The sequence below is a fragment of the Poecilia mexicana genome, unplaced genomic scaffold (genome assembly GCF_051168715.1).
Source record: "Poecilia mexicana isolate PSO_F unplaced genomic scaffold, ASM5116871v1 scaffold_4, whole genome shotgun sequence".
In the NCBI taxonomy this organism is placed as follows: Eukaryota; Metazoa; Chordata; class Actinopteri; order Cyprinodontiformes; family Poeciliidae; genus Poecilia; species Poecilia mexicana.
The window spans coordinates 27,505,296-27,525,009 of NW_028263373.1; the positions used below are offsets into that span (position 1 = coordinate 27,505,296).

General features: G+C 38.5%; 1 protein-coding gene across 3 annotated transcripts in view; it reads left to right on the forward strand.

Annotated features, from left to right (window-relative positions):
* Positions 1–1,761: 1,761 nt before the first annotated feature.
* Positions 1,762–19,714, forward strand: part of tp63 (tumor protein p63) — a 41,380-nt gene continuing 23,427 nt past the window's right edge. The window contains exons 1-3 of one of the 3 annotated variants that reach the window (XM_014981734.2): positions 1,762–1,829; positions 7,273–7,401; positions 7,530–7,659. In XM_014981734.2, the coding sequence (XP_014837220.2) occupies positions 1,777–1,829; positions 7,273–7,401; positions 7,530–7,659 (312 nt within the window). In that variant the 5' untranslated portion in view covers positions 1,762–1,776. Of the gene's footprint in view, positions 1,830–4,690; positions 4,750–7,272; positions 7,402–7,529; positions 7,660–17,889; positions 18,137–19,714 lie in introns of those variants that run through there. The other 2 variants (XM_088005139.1, XM_014981737.2) reach the window with 2 other exon arrangements.

The following is a 19,714-nucleotide window of genomic DNA, read 5'->3' on the forward strand; positions in this document are numbered from 1 at the left end:
GGTGTGAACACGACTGTACATTTACTGAACAGCGTTACTCTGACCACACTTTCTGCCCGGCAGACATTAACAAGATCTGCTGTATCTGTGTGTTTTCTCCCAGGTACAGATTGGGCTCTCCAGGAGGTAAGACTGACACTTTACATCTTTATTAAAAGTACAAGGGAGTAGCTTAGAGGTTTGTGTTCCCTGGATACACCACATCTATTTATTATCATTCCCCCTCCGTGACCCTATCTTTTTATTTTAGCATGCTGACTCATCTGCTGTTCATTTCCGAAAACCACACAAGACGTCTAGGTTTACATCGCCATACTGTCCGGACCAGGGGAAGTGGGTTCAGGGATTTGGCACGGTATCTGCCTACATAGCAGTTAATGGAGACCAAAGCAACAAATGCTCGAGCTTAAAAACAAATTATTCTTATGTTTTGTTTTAATAGTTACTTTAAACTGACAAGGCATTGGAGAGGACAAGTAATGTAACATTTTTGCTGATTTATGTTGTTTTCAACTCTGACTCTCTTCACTGACTTGGCACATGATTAAAGGTGCTTCTATTTAAAGGGACAGTTCAGAAGAAAGAAGCAGTTATTGCCTTCCCACCAGCAGGACTTTGTCTTTTCACTTTTATTTAGTTCAAATTATTCTGCAAGGTGCCCCCAGTCCAAGGGGGACAAAGAGCAAAGAGAACTTTTCCTGACTCAAAACAACTCAACTCTCAAACTGTCATTGCAGTTTAAGGGAAATGCATTTGTAAACCTTTAAACTGTAAAAAAAAAAAAAAAAAAAAAAAAAATATATATATATATATATATATATATATATATATATATATATATATATATATATATATATATATATATATATAGAGGAACAGAACTTTGCTTGTTCCGTTCACATTACCACCTCCAACTTCCATTTCCTGTGCATGTACTCACCTGTTTCCTCGTAAATAAACGCTCAATGCGAATGCGAGAACCGGTTAAGGGTTTATAAAATAGCATCAGAATAAACTATTTTATGAAATCGGAGAGAGGTCCGCTTTGACCTCTGCCCCTCTCTGGCTAGTCTTTACCATCAGCCTCCAGAACAAACTAATTTGCATTCATACTAAATGAAGACACCAAAAGAGTTATTTACCGTAGCTAAGATATAACCTTTTTTTCATAGAATCTCACTTTAGAAATCCCAAAATAATGGAGTTGAGAGAATATTTAATTTTCTCTCCAGCGCTGGCGGATCTATAATTAAAGCGTGACGCAACAGACTTGCTCTCAGCTGTCCGAAACCGCTTTGGAATCTGGGTGGAAATGTCAGAACAAGGCCAGAGCAGCACATGGAAAAGAAGAGGACGAGAAGGAGCTTTTCAGGATGTAGGGGCTGTAGTTGTCTGTGTGTGTGTGTGTATTGGGTTGGAGGGGGGCACAGGGGTCAAATGTAGTTGCTTGATATCTATATCCTGGCAACAGAGAGTGAGTGATATCTTGTACAACTGTAGCAGGGGATTGGTCAGCGGGTCGGCCAAGGCCCCTCCTATCAGCGCAGCAGCCTAAGAAAAAAAATACCTAAATTCAAAACATCTCTGAAACTTTCCCCACTCTGCACTGTACCCCCCGGCACTTTAACCGAGGCCTCTTTAGTTGTAATCTATTAATGTCTGTGGAGGTCATTTGCTTTTGCTGTAAGCTAAGTTTGGTTTTGTAGCTCAAGCACTGGTGTTTCTTCACGTAGCGCTCACGACAAGCTGGTTCAAAGTGAAGTTTGGCATGACAACATGAACTCACCTTACGCAGCTTTGCAGTATTACCCAGAGTTTCCATTTTGTCGGTAAGTACTCGCGTAAACAGTTTTGATATCATGAGATTGTTCAGCCGGATACTTAAAAGGCTCTGATTAACAATGACAGATGAACTGAAAATTGGTGCTTCTTATTGCTATTATCTTAATAGCTTTGCTTTTGGGGGTAAAAAAAAAAAAAAGACTGTTAATTGCTAATAATGGAAACATCCTGTCCTTTGTTTGATGCCGAGTGTGTGTGGAGGTCCAAAGCACCCTGACGACGGTGGCGTCTGCCCGGATCCTCAGCTGCTGCTTGGTCCTGATATATTTTTATGTGTGGCTCACCTATGGCAACAGTGGTAGTGTGGAGAGGTATTTAGGGCTGATAGCAGACACAAGACCGTACCCAAGGATCTTCATCTGATGAATTATTTAAAGAGGATTAAAACTATGAAGTTCATGTAAAAAAAAAAAAGAGTTTTTAATAAGGGGGCTTCTCGGTCAGTGGGTGACCCAGACTGATCCCTGTTTTTCTCAATCCATGAAAGCCTTTGACAGCTTTATTTACCAAGGTGATGATTATGATGACATGTCATATTATGGTAACTTTACAGTTGTGTGATGAGAAATTAAGTGCATTTTTGGCATTAAACTGGTATTATTTTATCACCTGAATTTGGGTGCCCTAAATTAATTGATATGCATTTTGAATTTAAATCTGCCTATATGATTGGATTGTGCTTATATGAACTGGGCCGGTTATGAGTTGGACTTCTTTACCTTGACATTTGCTCATCTCAGTGCTATATAGGTAAATTAAACTGCTCAACATTTAACTTAAATCGTATTATTCTGAAAATCTGGAAGTAGCTACATGCTACTACTTACGGAAAAAGATTATACATTTCCAGAAAAACAAACCCCAACAAAAAACAATGCAAAAGAATTAAATAACTTCGATGGGAAAATGAAGAAAATAGGTTAAAGTACAAAAAAAAAAATAAATAAATAATAAAACAGGTTAAAAAAAGAAAAACAATAAAGAACACTGGTAAAAAACAAAACATAAAGAGCAGTTATTTATATCAATTACTGATTTTATATCAGTAAATTTATATTGATATAAAATCAATTACTGAAAAATGTATGTATTTATCTATTTTACTTTTAATAAAAGGTAAGGAGCTGAATATCTAGGTATAACATTGATTAGAAATATAAAAGAGTAAAAACACTGAGAACACAAAGGGAAAAAACATATAAAACAAGCCAAACAGTATAAATCTAAATAGAAAACAAAGTTAAAAAATATAAATATTCCACTCGGGTGGAAATTGAACAGATGCTGGAATACATTAGCTCAGTGATCTAAGTCTAGTGATTAGAAGTGCAGTAAATCATTACAAATTCACCAACATCTCAAGAGTTTAAATCCCTTCATCTTTTTCAGTTTATTTCCAGATCTACGTGCTTGTCGATCTGTTCATCCTTTCTTACAGAATCTACACCAGAAGGCTTATTCCAGCAGTTTGTTTCTTGTTTCTATGGAAATAGAGAATGTCCTCACAGCCTTTTAAATTTCCTGTATAAAAAAAAAAGACCAGAGAAAATCTTCTCTTAGTTTTTTCTTAGTAAAGCTGTGATCAGTGGCTCTTCAAACTGTCTTTGTGAATGAAAAGCTTAGTAGCCTTAATTTTTTTGTGATTAAATTTTTCTCTACAAGTGTCTATTCTCTCCCTCTAATGAACAAATCGCCATGTTTTCACTACCATTTAACTGCTTCGTCTCCCTAAAAGTAAGGGGATAAGAGAAGGGGCACTGGGGCTTTCTATTGTTTTGCAGTCATGTCCCTCTTCCATTCGGGTCTGATGGATGAGGGGGGGAGACGGTTCTTAAAGCCTTTGAAAAGTGATTAATAACGACACTGGAGAAGGGCCCCCGATAGCCCGGGCTGTTTGTTTTGATTGCATTTTCATCGGCCGCTGTGCCCAACCTGGCAAGAGACAATGGCCGTCCCTGTTTAGCGGTGACCTCTGGCCCTGTCTCGTCTGGAGGCGCTGCGCTGTGTTTAAGTGGATGCTGAACAGCCTTTGCCTCTGGCTACCTGAAAAACTCTCTGAGTAACCTGACACCACAAACGCACAGAAACCAACTGCGAGAAAAGGGGATAACACCCTCCAAACCAGTGGAGCAAAAATAAATTGTTACATGAAATAAAGAGAAGCAAAAGAGAAAATTATTGGAATAAACCCTAAAAGAAAGAGATGTAATTACTTTATGCCATGTGTATCTGCATAAAACAACATTGTTCTTTGTAAAATGTCATTTTTCCAAGTTCAGTTATTGTTATTTTTTTCCTCTTTTTTAAAGGGGTGAATTTTTAAAACTTGTTGATTTAAATGTTGAAGTGTGAATGGAAAATGTGTATATCCTAGTCTGAAGACTGACATTGTTGCAGTACTATTATATGTACTGTTATGATAAATCAGAAACTAGATTACAAAAAGTGAGCAAGCCACACGTGAGTAAGCTTGACCTGTTGATGTATGATGTGAATAATTTAAAAATGTATTCAAGGTTGTTTTTCTCACTATAAACCTGACGCTCTACTTTAACTGGTCTGGACTATCTGGTCAAAATAAAATGCTGAAGGAGAAAGATTAGAGTTTTATACAGAATAATGAGATGACTGTTAAACTAGTTTGACATAAAAGACCGAGGATTAAAGCTACACTTAAAAAGAGCTTAACACGATTAAAGCCCTGGTAAAAACACACCTTTATCTGCTCCATTTGTCAAACAGACATGTCACAGGTTCTCTATCTGCTGTTCAGCTAAGCTGTTAACTGGTATATATCGCGACATATATTCATCTCGCGATATTTTAATATTAGCACACTAATCAGTGAGGCCTCAAGGACGTCTACGAAAACACTGGCGGTTCGTTGCATTGCATATTTCATTACAGGTAATTTCATGACCGTAGTTTGAAAAAAATACGTCAAATTACACGAACTCCTCATTTTGTGCAATTAAGGATATTTATATGTTTTAATATTAGCGCGGTTAGCTTAAAGAGTTTCTGAGATAGCCGAATATATGCTAGTCTTGTCATGTGCAATTAGCTTATTAGTGAGAAAACCAGAGCGGCTTTTTGTAATATTTATGGTATTCTGGTGGATAAAGCACTTGCTGAAGGTAAATGTAGCTTTTCGTCATTTTTAAAAAGTTATGCTAATACACCCAGTGGAATAAAAGTTCAGTTTAATATTAGTTGTCCTAGCTTGCACGTCAAAGAAAAGTTGTTTTAAGCACATTCATTGACTAATTCACGAACTATGTCGCCCGTTTTTTAAAGGAAGACTTCACTTATTTTGTCTCTAAAATATAACCTATTTCAGCTTAAGTTATAATTTAAGCTGAATGGCTCCACAATTAATTTACAAAATGTAATAAAAAGTAGTACTTTATCAGAAAGAGTCACATGCTAGGCGATGTTTTCTTAACACTTTCTATAAAACTTCTGCTTTAAAAAAAACTATAGAATAAATCCAGATTATTTAGCGCACAGTGTATTATTGAGAAACCCTTATTGTATTAATTAAAGCTCAGTCAAAAATATGTCTCTTTTTTGTTTGTTTTAATCCAGACCACTTTACACCAGGTGTCATAAATGTGGTGGAAAGTATCTAAAAGGACATGGGTGGAAGGGGATGAAAGACTTGTTGGAAAATGCCAAAGTCTTAAGGCTAGTTTCCTTCTAAATACAAAAACATTTCCCATGTTCCAATGCATAATAAGAATCTCTCCTACAGTCAGAATTGTGACTATTTAAGTCAAAAGTACTGGAAAGCTGACAGTTGTAAATTAAACAGTGTTCACAAAAAACTAAATCTTATTAATAAAACTCATGGTCATTGAAAAAAGTAAAAATCTATATCCAAAACTAGAAGCAATTTTTCACAAATTACCAAGTTTCTATTAATCTATTACTCAACATGTTTATTTCAGACGTGTTAAAAACACCAGATGGAACTAAATTAGTTACTCTGGTCCCGTTACAAGCCCAGTTAATCAATAAATAGGTATCAGAAATTAATAAAACTAACTGAATACACGATTTAAACATGGAAATGACACAGTTAATACAACCATTAGCTAATTTAGTCATGGCATTAAAATGAAGTGAACTAATTTCATCTTGTGTGGAAGCATGGTTTTCACAGCTGAGCTTGATTTTAGTTAACAGGTGTCAAAATACTCTTCAAACTTTCTCATTTTTGAACTTTTACAAATGGATTTAAACCTTTTCTCATTAAAATCTCTGTTTTAGTGAATCTTTACACAGTGTAGCGCTATCCCATTCACACTAGCCTTTACTGCTGTAGTTTTAATTATGTACATGGTTTGTGAGAACACAAAATTTGCTTCCTTTTGTATTTTCATAAACAGAAAAAAGATGCCACAGATTATTGTTGTGAGGTGTTGTTATTCAGCTTTCAATAATAATATGTGTATTTATTGACAGAACTCATGTGCGGTGGTTCAGGTTGCTAAATAAAACCAGCTGAGGAGACGTTTACCGAACTGCTGAATCCAATTTGAAGTCCTTTCAGGCTTAAACCCAAAGCACTGTGGAGTTTCTAATTGTCAGTGCACTTAATAAACTCAAGCTTCAAACTTGTTCTCCAACTACAAAAGTGTGACACTGAAGGGCTTACTCATCAGCAGGACAAAAACAAAAACATTCCACCCACAGTATTATTATTATTATTATTATTATTCTTTTTTTTGACATTGCAAGCTGAAACGTAATCCCTCATCTGAAACTCTACAGTCCCCCGTGGGTGTCTGGCGGATAATTAGAATTTTTTGCTTCATTAGATATGCCTGTGTTTCTTAAGTCAGGTATTAATATCCTTCATCACACAGCGTTGGGGAATTCCAAAACCTAAAATAGTGCCAGCTTCGGATCACGGCTGCCCCCGTCAGCCCACTTCTCGGGCTCGTCCGGCTGCACACGCATACCAGAAGCGGTGGCAGCGCTATCGCATAGACCATGGGGGGAATTCCGCTCGCCTCAGACTGCAGCGCGTGCGCCGCTTCCAGCAGGAACAATAGTGGTGCCGGGCTCTGCGGCAGGTGTAATGTTTCAGGGGAGCAGGTCAAAGTGCCTCTGTCTGAATGGTGCATAATCACCATTATGTGTAGTACAAATATTCAGCATTATGCAGGCTGACTTCTTCACAATGGATGTGACTTCAAGAATGGCTGCCAGCAGGACTCCTCCTTCTTTTCTTCCCCCTGACTGGGTGGCCACATCTCAACCCTGCACATCAACTCTGACTCTGTTTGCTGACTGCACACCTTTTTAAAAATAAATAAATAAAAATAAATAAATAAAAACTACAAATTAAATCGCTTTACAAAACCTGTTTACAGAATTGATAGTTGTAAGATAACTGACTGACAAAGATGTCTCTCTTTGCAGACTCAGGGACCCGTCATCTCTGCTGTCCTGGAGAGAAGGCTCATTATTTACTACTATGAGCCAGCCGGGACAGACGGCTGACTTCTTCAGTCAGGATGTGTTTAACCAGTTGTTTGATATGCTGGACCAGTGAGTGAATATTATAAAAAAAACAAAAAAAACAAAAAACATCTGAATTATCCATGGGAATTGGTTACTGAAAGTGACTTTTAAAAATAAATGCCCATGAACAGTGTTCTTGTTTTTGTCTTGCTTAGGTCTGCCATCCATTCAGTCCAGCCCATTGAGCTCAACTTCACCGAGAGTCCGACTGATGGCTCAGCGGGGAACACCATTCAGATCAGTATGGACTGCATAACGATGCATGAGCCAGACGACATGGTTTCTGTGAGTATGTTGATTTCACAGGAATGAGTTTAGCTATTTTTGACTCTGTACCTGCTGTCTGAGATTATTTGACTGAGAGATGTAGAAAAGCAGCAATAATGAAAAAAAAACAAAACAAAAAAAAAAAACTACTACAATTTTAAATATGCACTGCAGCAAATCAGGTCATTTTTCCGATAGGATACAACAACAGCAGCAGTGTTCAAATCTATTTTTGGATCTCTTAAAGCTGCAGTTTGAACTTTTACAAAATATTTTTTACATCTTCAAACTGTCACCATGTTGTGACAGTTTGGTATGAAATAGACAATCTGTGAAAATTTGATCTCCTCCCAGTGCTACTATTGGCATCTGAGAAAATCCACCACTCCTGATCAAAATCCACCAATCAGAGCCAGGGTTGTATCACTGTCAATCAAGCTCATGCATGTGCTGCTCAATGTGCTAATGGTGGAGAAATAACTTACTGTTCCAGGAAAACTGTATATCCACTGTCATTTGTGGCTGTGCTAACTAGCTTTAGCATTTGTAGTAGGCTATGCTGTAGCCTAGTAGAGAGCAAGTTGGAGGGCGTACACGAGGGTGATTGACAGCGCAGCACACTCCTCCTGACTCAAATTGGTTGTTTCTGATGCAGCTGTGTATTTGATCATAAATTATCTGTTTTAAATTATACTGTCACAACATAATGACTGTAACAAGTATGTAAAACATATATATATTTTTATGAAAGTAACATTCTGTAGCTTTCAGGCTGTGACGCCATCAGCCACATAAACAGTGTAACGTCTGTCTCTTTACCCACCATCAGAAATCACTTTCAGTATGCCTCACTAGAACTTTCAATGCTAAAGCTCTTTCTGCTTTCAATGTTCATGTTAGCAGTGGAATTTCTTTGGGCCCAGTTGTGTAAATGAGGATCTGAGCTGAGCTGTGAGAAAGCCGGTTTATCTGACCGTCAGAGATGTTGTCAGGAAGGATTTTATCTCATCTAGACTGAGCTGTGTTTAACCTGGGTGGCCCCCCGGCTCCTGAGAACAGTAGATCACAAACCGCGTTCATGGTTGGATGGGCACTTAGATTGTCACATGATCCCCTCCAGTCTGAAAATCAAACTAGGCTTTATTAACGCTTGTCACTTTAAGCATAATATCTTTTCATTTAAAAGAAATACATTTAAAAACTGTTTAAATTTTACATTTTCATTGTTTCTTTCTTTGTCTGTCCTTGTCACACATGAAGCCTTAATGTATACAGTGCCTTGCAAAGGTATTTATACTCTTAACCTTTTCACATTTTGTTAAGTTACAAACACAAACTGCAGTTTAGCACCCTACATAATGTACTGGATAACTGTGAAGGAGAACCAAAAGGAAAGTGAATTTCACAATTTGTTAAAATTTCAAAGATTTTAACAAATAAAAATCTAACAAGTGTTTGTGTAGTAAGGGGTATATATGATATGCTTATGATAATCTAAAAATAAACAAGTGCAACACATTTCCCTTAGAAGTCACATGATTAGTCACATGATTAGCATACCGAGTCCTCCTGTGTGTGATTTAATCTCAGTATAAATGCAGCTGCTCTGTGAAGTCCTCAGAGATTTGTTAGAGAATATAAGTGAACAAAAAGCATCATGAAGACCAGCAGACGGGTCAGGGATAACGCTGTGGAGAAGTTTAAAACGGGGTAGATTATAAAACAACATCGCAAGCTTTGAACAAAAGTAACTAAGTATTTAAGAGTATGGTACGACTAGGCCTGTCGCAATAAGCAATAAATCAATTAATTGCATGATAAGTTAAAATAAATTCAATTTTCATTAACATGATTTAGATTGTTTCAAGCAACCATATTATAGTCTGAGACTAGCAAACACAAACGTACCCTTTCTAGCTAGCTAGCTTTTTGTTTGCTCCCATCATGGTTAAGTGGAAATTTATCACCAGTTGGCGGGACAAAGTTCTACATTTCTGTGGAGATGCAGGTTTTAAATGTCCATCATAATGGTCTTAAAAATATCTTAAATTTGAGATGGTGAAACCTAGAGAAACCCTGATAGTGTTGTTGAAGGATGAAATCCATTTAGACCTCATTTTAGTTGTCAAAGTCTCCACAGTGAAACATGGTGGTGGCTGCATCATGCTGTAGAGATGCTTCCACAAGAGCATTGAAGCTGGTCAGACTTGATGTGACGTTAATTCAGAGCGATCCTGGAAGAAAACCTGTCAGAAAACACTCATTACTGGCGCTCATCAGAACAACAATCCTCAATTTGCAGCCAGGACTTTTTTCCAGATCTTACTTTGAAAGAATTTTGAAAACTGTATAATTTTCCTTCTGGTTTACACTATTAACTTTGCACAACTTTGTGCTAGTTTGAGCTCAAATTCCAACAAAGTACATTGATATTTTTGGTTTTACAACCAAAAATATGACAAAATGTGAAAAAGTTTTTTTTCTTTTCAAATCACAGTAAGTTAGTAGACTTTGTCCCTATTTGCACAGAATAAGCAAATAATAAATCAACGACTCTCCAATGTCTGCTTTTTACGTGTTGCATTCACACGGGATCAACAACACAGACAATCATTCTATCAATCAACCAGCCAAATGTTATTTGTGTAGCAACTTTCAGCAGCAAGGCTCCCAAAATACAAAGTCATATATTTGAACACACAGTCAACAACATTACATTACTATTGAATTATTATAAGTAGTATGTAGTTGCTTCATAAAACTAGAGATACACCAATCCAATATTAATATCTGTATTGGTCTCAACATTGAAACAAATTCTTGATCAGGTATCTTGACAATCTGTCCGATCCATAAGGGCTGATCTATTCAGTCTAGTTCTATGCTTTGTGCTCTGAGCAACGTCAGTTATTATTTACGTATTTTACATTATATCTAGAAGTCATATTTGCCCTTTCTGAACCATTTGAAAGACGGTTTGTTGCAGTTTTTTTGCATGTTTGACCAAAGTAGCCACCCTATTGTTTTTTTTTTTTTTTTTATCAGTTTCTTTATTATTTATTTTCCATTGGCTGTTTTACTTCTAATTGCACTGACTGAACAAATTAAAGTTGTTTTTACATGTTTAGCCAAGCTTGTGAAGCTGTTGATGTATTTAAATGTGCTGTACTGGTGCAAAGTTAGGAAATAAATTCGTAATTCACTACATTTATGTCTGTTTCTGAGAGAGAAACTTTTTAATTCAATTCAACACTGGTTTTCTGTATTGGATCGGTATCGACCGATACTAAACCAAAGATATCTTTAACGGTATTGGAAGTGGATCGGTGCATCCCTTGAAAAAATGAATCCCATACGAATAGAGACACTTTCACTTATAGAGAAATATTACTATTCTTACAGGTTTAGTTTCAACTAAATCGATGAAAGCATAAGTGCATATTTAGATGTCCTATAATTATTTAATAAAGGATGCGCTACATGATCTCGCCTGCGGTTGACCTTTAATGAGGGACATTTACTTGTCGGTTTTGCTGCTTAGAGATGGTGTGTGTTTTCCCCTCCCTGTGTTGGAATGTCGTTGTCCAGCCAGAGAGGGAGAAGGAAAAAAAAACACAGCAAATAAAATTTCTGTTTAAGGAGCTGAGTGATGTTACCCCTGTGCATCCCCCAAGGGGGCGTGTGCTCTCTTGAACCGGTGATTAATGGCCCCACCACCCACTTTCCTCCACTCCAAAAGAGGGGTGTGGCTCAGTGATTGGCACGCCAGCAACTTAGGGAGCATCCGTGGCAGCCTGCCAGTCACCAAGCCACGGCTGTTATTATCAAGTCTGCTGTGATTAAAAGCTGCGGTGGGCAAACCCGACCTCACCTTATCCCGCTTCGTCTTCCACTCATGAAAAGGTGTGCCCCCTTTTTTTAAATCTCTGTCTCTCCACTCTTATGCCGCTCAAACACCCCGGGGGGGAAACTATTTGTGTTGTAGGGTTTGTGTTTAATCTGAAATTCCTTTTTATTCTGGATTTTCTTTTCTATAGCTTCAGGGCAAGAATTTACCACAGCACCTGCCTCTCCTGCAGAGGTCTCCGCTCCCATCTATCAGTGCTTCTCCAGGTAGAGGTGGGGGTCGGAACAGAGAAGGTGGTGGTGGGGGGTGGAGGAGAGGATTGAATAACATGAGGAATGTAGCAGGAATAGAGGCTGGAGAGAGGCTCTGTCCCGGCCCAAACAGCTGATTTAACCAAGAGATAAAGCTCTGATCAGCTGTGCGTGGAAGATGCAGCGGCTAAGCTGACAGAATGAGGTCCTCTTCTGTCACAGGTCAGAGTTTAAACGGCTTCACCGCGGAGTAGCTCAATCGACACACGGCGTCCCATAGATCTAATTACATGTTTGTGTTGGGGTTTGTGCTGTTTGGCCACACCTCTGCCGCGCCGCCTCCCCCCTCGCTCTGAGCCAGAGCGCAGGAACGTTTTCTACGCCATTTATAAAACTGAACAAAGCGCAGCTCTTATCCTAGCAGTATAAACTAATGGTGAAAACTACTGATACATTTCTATTCACTCTTCCTTAGCTGTTTGAGTTTTTTCCTACATTTTGCCTGGGAAAATAGAAACGAGGCCAACCACCTTAATTTTGATATTATGAAAGCATCGTGGAGCACAGCTTGACGTTTAACCTGGATTAGGAACAGAACATGATGGAGAGTTTTAATGCTCCGCCAGTTTGCCTCCGGCGTGTGAAGAGGTGCTTTTAAGGCGCAGCTGTTTGTCATAAGATCTTCTCATGGTCCAACAGAACAGTCCTGTCACTTATTTTCTAAAATGAACTTTTTTAAAACGTGAAGAAAGTAACCGGAGGATATTTAAAGGCTCAAGTACATATTGTTTTATAAATTTGTATCCAGCAAGTGTTCCTTCTGCATAAATGTTCAAAACATTTATGATTCAAAGGCAATTTTCCTAACATTTACTACAAATATAGCAAAGTTCATACTTTTGATTGATCTCTTTTAGGGCTGCAATTAACAGTTATTTTACTAATTGATTATTCTGACGATTAATCGTATAAAAACACTTTCTGCAGATATTTCATTTCTCCACTTCAGCCTTTTTTACACATTAGAAATACATCAATAGATGCAAATAAAAAAGTATATATTTTTTGAATAGTAAGATAAACATTTTGTTTAAAATGCAGAAACAGTGTTCCTTTAGTAAATGCTTGATCATCTGTAGAAAATGATCAAGAATGCATGTTTGCTACCAATCCTAACATCAACATGTGTAGGGCTGGTCTAGTTTTTGGATTAACCAGTTAATAATTGGATAGATAATTTTTTTTTTTTTACAGAATTTGAACCAAGTGAAGCTAAATTTACCGCTTGAAGTTTTGGGTAGAATATATTTTCAGACAAAGAAGGTTTTATTTATATTTTTTTTGAGTCTCTATACTCCAGTTAATGATTTATCGTTTATTAAATTAGTTGACAATTATTTCAGTTGTTGATTCATCACTATTAGTCCATTATCTCGACATAGACCAATGAGAAGTCTTCATTTTCTACGTGTTTTTTCAGGATTTGACTTGCCAATCATCAGAGGAAGTTGAATAGTGTCTCTGGTTTGACTCCACTCTTCTTTCTTCTGTTTATTTTTTTCTTTTTGTTTTGTAGAGTCTTTAGACAGCAAAGACTAATTTGTGAGGTTTATGGTCAATTTGTCCAGTTTTTAAGGGATTTACACTAACAGTCTTCCTTGTCACAGAGGTCAAACAAATGCAGATTTTGCTCTCTAATAAACCAAACTGTGTTTTATTTTTAGCCAACAGATTACAGGGAAACCGCTGCTCTAAAGTAGATTTAAATGGAAGAGCTGATTTGAAGGATCGCCACCCAGGTGATGATCCATTGAGCGCTTGCGTCTGTCAGTCGGGATGAGAGCTTACTGTGTGTTTAGGTCAGGTGTCTGTGCCTACCCAGACACTGCAGCTTGACACCTGATACTAAACTAATCTGTCCGACTTTAGGAACAGGCTCTTAAAGAGGAAAAAAACTTTAGAAAAGCCTCTTTTGTCTGAGCCCCTGGATTTGCTGATCCCCCTGCAGATCCTATATAACCATACATCCTTTCACACTGTTGCATTTCATTTTGCGCCATTTACACTGACTAGAGGTGTGCCGATCGATCGGTCACCGATCATAATCGGGCCGATTTTCGTGAAAAAATGCATGATCGGTGATCGGCGATCATTGGCTCTTGTTGCCGATACCGATCACCTGCTTCTCATTTCCAGCCTGCTTGTGCAGCTGGTCTCCTCTTTCCTTCACTCTGCGCAAACGCGCAGCAACAAATCCAAAGCGATGTGGAACTATAACACACTGAGTGAATGGGGAAGTTTGCGTGTTGCGGCGGAAAATTGAAGCAGGTCAAAATGCATCAACACAACGAAGCTAATACGACATAAAAACAATGCCATACTTGACGGAGTTTGGCTACATCGAGGCTCACTGCAGTAAAAAAGACATACGGAGGATCAGATAGCAGGTAAAGCAGCGCACAGTTACAAACACTCACCTGGATTAGCATGACGGTCAGAAAGCTAAACAAATAACCCGCAAAATTATTGAAGTCTTTGAGCTGCGATGTAAGACGCTGGTTCTGCTCTCGCTGTTGAACCGCTGCTACGCTACAGGTAGTAATATTTCACAGACGGAGCTTCGCTTCTGCTCCACCTGGTAGTGACTCTCACACCGAACCTGCTTAAAGCTGCAGCATCTAACTTAAAAAAATACATTTTACATACGTTTTAAAACTTTCGCTGTCCTAACATGAGACAGATAATCTCTAAAAAAATAATCGATCTCCTCCCTGTCCTGCATAATTACTCCGCTCAGTCAGAAACAGCCAATCAGAGCTAGCAGTAATCAGCTAGCCGCCATGCTAACAGGACGTTTTCATTCAGTAACTCTGGATTGTTTATTGTAATGGAACCTGTTTTTGCCTTTGAATGTTAAGTTTTATACTTGAATATTTTTGGCAATGTTGAGAGGATTTATTTTGGCTCTTTGCATTATTTAGCCTGTTTTGTTTAGTTTTCTTCTTGAAAAAAGTTATTAAAGACAAGTTTTTGTCTAAATTAAGGTGAATTCATGGTTCCTTTTTCCACATAATGTAACCGGTAGTGTTTATGATTAAAAAAAAATAAAAATAATAATAATAATTATGTGATCGGTATCGGTGATCGGTATCGGTGTATCGGCCCTCATGGGTGATCGGTATCGGTATCGGCAGGAAAAAACCTGATCGGCACATCCCTAACGCTGACCTTTAATATCTTACTGCTTATTACACGTATAAATATATATAAATGTGATCGAATGATGGTTGGTTGAATGATGACTTGTCTTGTGGTACATTATGCAGAACAAAGCACCTCAGATTAAATCAGACAGCTAAAGGTCCGGCAGCATGAATGAAGCCACTGTTTTCTGCAACAAACACCAGGTACTCTAACTGCATTTTACAAGTCTGTGTTGTTTCAGCTTAATTAGAAGTTTGTTTAGCTAAGCTAGTTGTCTCCCTCCAAAGCGTCTGCTCGGCCCTCTGGATTGAGCTCTTTCAAGTGTTGATTTTTCCCTTTTGTATCAGGCTGACCTGCAGGCCTGTAGCCTCTGGCTCTGAACAGGGTGTGGTTGCTTAATAGGAGACGCTAAATTCACATCATAGGTCTGCTTAGGTTTTCAGATAGCTTCAAATCACTCAGCCCACATGACCAGAGCGTCTGCCCCGCTGGCTGTGCAGCAATGCGTGTGATTTGTGTCCCACTGACCGCTCTGCTCTCTAGGCGCTGTGTGACTCCACTGCTCAATCTACAGCTTAAACTTTTAATGCTGAATATACCAGTCTGCAGATTTTTATTGTTTCTTTATTGTAATCTCATTTTTAGCATAAAAGAAAATCTTTCTTTTTTTCTTTAAAAGGCTTTAGAGTTTAACTGAACACCAAAATATTTGTCGCATTTAAATCCTGAAAAAAATTGAAAGCTTCTGCTCACGTTTTTAATTATCAGGAACTTTCATTTGCATTGCTTTATCAACAGTGAGCAATTCCCCCCCCCAAAGGAATATCTGATTCAAAACATGAAGCAAAAGGCACCTCCAACTCTCTCTTCCACTGATTCATATAAATGTTAGAGTTAGCAGATGTGACTAGCTGAATTATCTAGCTTCTTCTCTATGTCTCTGAGTAGTTGTCTTAACCTTGCGTTTCCAGTCAACCCAGTGCTGACAAAACAAACAGACCCTTTGATTTCTTTCTTCATTTTTCATGTTTCCACTACAAACTGTGATATATTTTGTTCAAATTTTATTCAGTAGTCCAACACAGCATTGTGCATATGAAGTGGAAGGAAAACTGTTTTTTACATGTTTTTATTTAGTCATCCTGCTGGATGCTCACCTTTCACCCTCAGTCTCAAGTCTTTTTCAGCTTCTAGCAAGTTTTCTTCTTTCAAGATTTAATTTAATCCATTCCCCTATTAATTCTGTCCAGCTTCCTTGTCCCTGCTAAAGAAATGCACTCCTAGCATGACGCGGCCAGCACCGTGCTTCATAGAGGGAATGGTATATTCAAGGTGCTCTGTTAGATTTCCACCTCGCATTTGTATGGAAAGTTCAAATGGCTCATCACTTTGATAAAATGCAACTAACATTATTGTCCAGTCAGCAGATTCAGACTCAGAGTCTGTCGCTCCTCCAGAGTTAGGTTTGTAGTTGTGCCGCACTCTTTCTGTTTTCATACGGTTGATTGGATGGACAATACTGAATGAGATGGAATATCGTTTTATAACTTCACTAATTTAATCTTCCCCACAACTTCACTGTCTGCTGAGTTCCTCGGTCTTCATGATGCTGTTTGCTCACTAATGTTCTCTAACAAACCTTTATTCATGTATATTTATCTATTATTTGGACTTAGATTGATTCCATTCACTAATTTGCTGCCCTCTGAAGACAGTCGCTCTGTAAGAGTCTAAGTATAAATGCTTGTCATAATTTTGAGATTTTTACTCACAAAATATTTGTAAACCAATGTAAGCCTGCTGCAATAATCAATGAATTGCACAATAAATTGAAATGAGATTGTTAATTTCTAATCTGATTAATATTTTTGAAATTTTATTTAGAAAGAGTTCATAATCCATTGTACTGATGGTTTCATTTTTTTATTGCATATTTAAAATATCTTCCAGATTCAGTGTTGTGTTCTTTATAAAATGAATATTTGTTGGTCCTTGAGAGGGCATGGTTGAATTATTATGCCATTATTAATATATCACTTAAAAATGGACTCAGAACAACAATATTATTGTTTACTGGCACAATTTGTCATCCAACAAAATTTGTTGTGACGGCGAGTCTAAGCGCTTTTATTCTCTTCCTTCCACTTCTCAGTTATGCACTAATCTTTGTTAATCTGCCACTGATATTTATATAGCGATGCAAAAGTAGAAAAATTGAAGGAGCGTGAATTCCTTTGCGAGGCAATGCATAAAATACTTCCTGCAAATGTTTCCTTTTCTTATAAAGCTCACAAAAATGAAAATGAAAGAAGTCAATTCCTCCCAATGACGAGCGTTTGATTGCCAGAGATTCTGGAGAGCTGCAATCCTGCTGTCATCACCAGTACAGGACCTGAGAAACAATGCATGTTTCCAAAACAGATCTGCTGCAGTCATCTCTGGTAGATACAAACAATCTGCAGGAGCCACATTGTTTTCCCAAAGAGCCCCCCAACCCCTCGACTGATTACAGGATGGAGAGGAGAACAATTCATATGCAAGCTTTACTCTCTTCCAGTCTGCAGCCTGCTGTGTTTCACTCTCATGTTTACATGTTCTTCATTATCCCCCTTATTCAAAAGTATTTTGTTGCTATACTTTAATGCAATTCAATATTTAATTCCCAGAGGGAAATTAAACAATAGATGTCTAACATCCACAGGAATACATATCCTTAATGGAATTTTTTATACATATACTTTAAGTTAAACATATTTAATCTGCGTAAGCATCAAGAAAAATCCCGAAATGAAGTTGATTTGCAGCAGCTGACTTTGCTTCTGCTGGATCTGAAGTTACAAAATCGAAATAATTCCCTCCCTCCTCTTCCAACGTTTACCTCGGAGCAGCTCTACCAGGTAGACTCAGAAGGCTCTTCTTCTGGGGATGGGTGTGGAGTGTGGAGTCAGGTATTGGACAGGTAGCTGCAAACCCCTCCCCTCTCCTCCAGAACTTATAAACCAACTACCCATAGATCCCTGAAGAAGCTCCCGCTCGTCTACTTTGCATCCGTAGTGCACATCCACTCCTTTCAGAGAGAGAAGGAGAGATTTGTGAAACCCTGGATCCAGTGGAGCAAACAGCAGCAGCTCTGCTCAACCTCAGCGCCAACATGTTGTACCTGGAGACAGCGACCACCAACTCCTACAACGAGGTAAGGCCAGCCAGTCGGCCCGCGGGTCCAGCTCCAGATGTTGGACCTCAGCATCGTTGAAAACACGTTAAGAGTGTAGGCCTTCTTCTTCTATTTATTTTAGTTTGACTTATTAAATCCTTAAAAATCATTTTTGGTTCTTGGTGGCTGAACCAAAACATGACAAATGAACTAATGACTTAAAATCTGGAAACGATGCCAACAAAATTATTCGCCATTAAGATTTTTTTTCTTTTTCCCCCTCAGAGGTTTTATTTTTATATACCAGTGTATGTTTGTGTGGATCTTTGTGCAAAGAGACGGAGCAGAGGAATGTAAACACCTGAAAATCTGTTTGAATCTTTCGCTCTTGTGAAATGGCTGCTGTCTGGCTGGGCACGGCCTCAGTCAAGGGACGTGATTTGCTTTGTGTCGGGTTGTTGTTAGGCGGGCATTTTACATGGTGCAAAAACCTGTTTGTTGTACCTTTGGATGCTTTTATGGGCAGACATTTGTCTGCAGATGGTGGTTATCAAAATGGAAACATGGCAGAAGTAGATGAGAGCAATCATGAAGATCGTGAGGTTTTATTTATTGGCTTCTTGTACATTTTACAAAATGTCAGCATTCCTACACTATTTAGTTCTGTTAGAACTTTAAAAAAACTTTTCATTTAAATGGGAATAATATTGTCACTTTCCTAAAAATAATGGGTCAAGTCATTTAAAAAAAAAAAAAATAATAATTATGGCAAAAAATGCTTTGGACCATTTAAGGAAGGTGACGATGTGTAACGATGGACATTTATGGAGCAGTTTGAAAATAAAACTCTTCCTTTTTTATTCCTCTGATAGCATAAACATAAGTCATGCTAATTGTTAGTGCAAAAACACATTTTAGAAGACCAAAATATCTGGGGCGAAAATAAATGTAGCTCTTTTTCTGTAAGTTAGACATTATAGACATTATAAGGTGTTGTTTAAAATCACTCATGTTTAATCATTATGTTCGCTACCAAACAAGATAAAACCAGGCTCCCATCATCACCGCTTTAGTCTAACACTGTGGATTTTCTGTCACTTATCCTCTGACCAGTGCAGAGGTTGACTGGTTGATAGATTCTCAGATTGCAGGTTGCAGATAGCAGGTGTGTCACGTCCCTGTCTTTTAAGTTGTAAAGTGGTGGTGGGAGGTGAAGGGGGCTGGGAGAGGGGCTTTTTTAAGTGGTGTCCAGCTCAATACCTGCAGCACACGGGGTATCGGGTTGCCCCCGTCTCCAGTCTCCAGGGAGCCGCTGCGGTCATTAGAATAGGGCTGGCCAGGCGTTGCTGTTTGGTCCAGGCTCCTAATTGCTTTAATGGTATGTTGATGTAGATACAATCACCTGCTCTGCCCACCCCAGCAGGTATGAGGTGCAGATAGACCTGCACACAGGCCCCCACCTCAACACCCCCAGCCCCCACCCACACCCTGTTGAGCCTTTAATGCCTCCCACCCCTGTGGTCACTCATCACAGTCCCCCAGATGCTCTTAGACCCCGGCCCAGGGAGCATGGAGGGTCACCAGAGAGGCTGGAATGGGAGTTATTCCCCCCTCAGG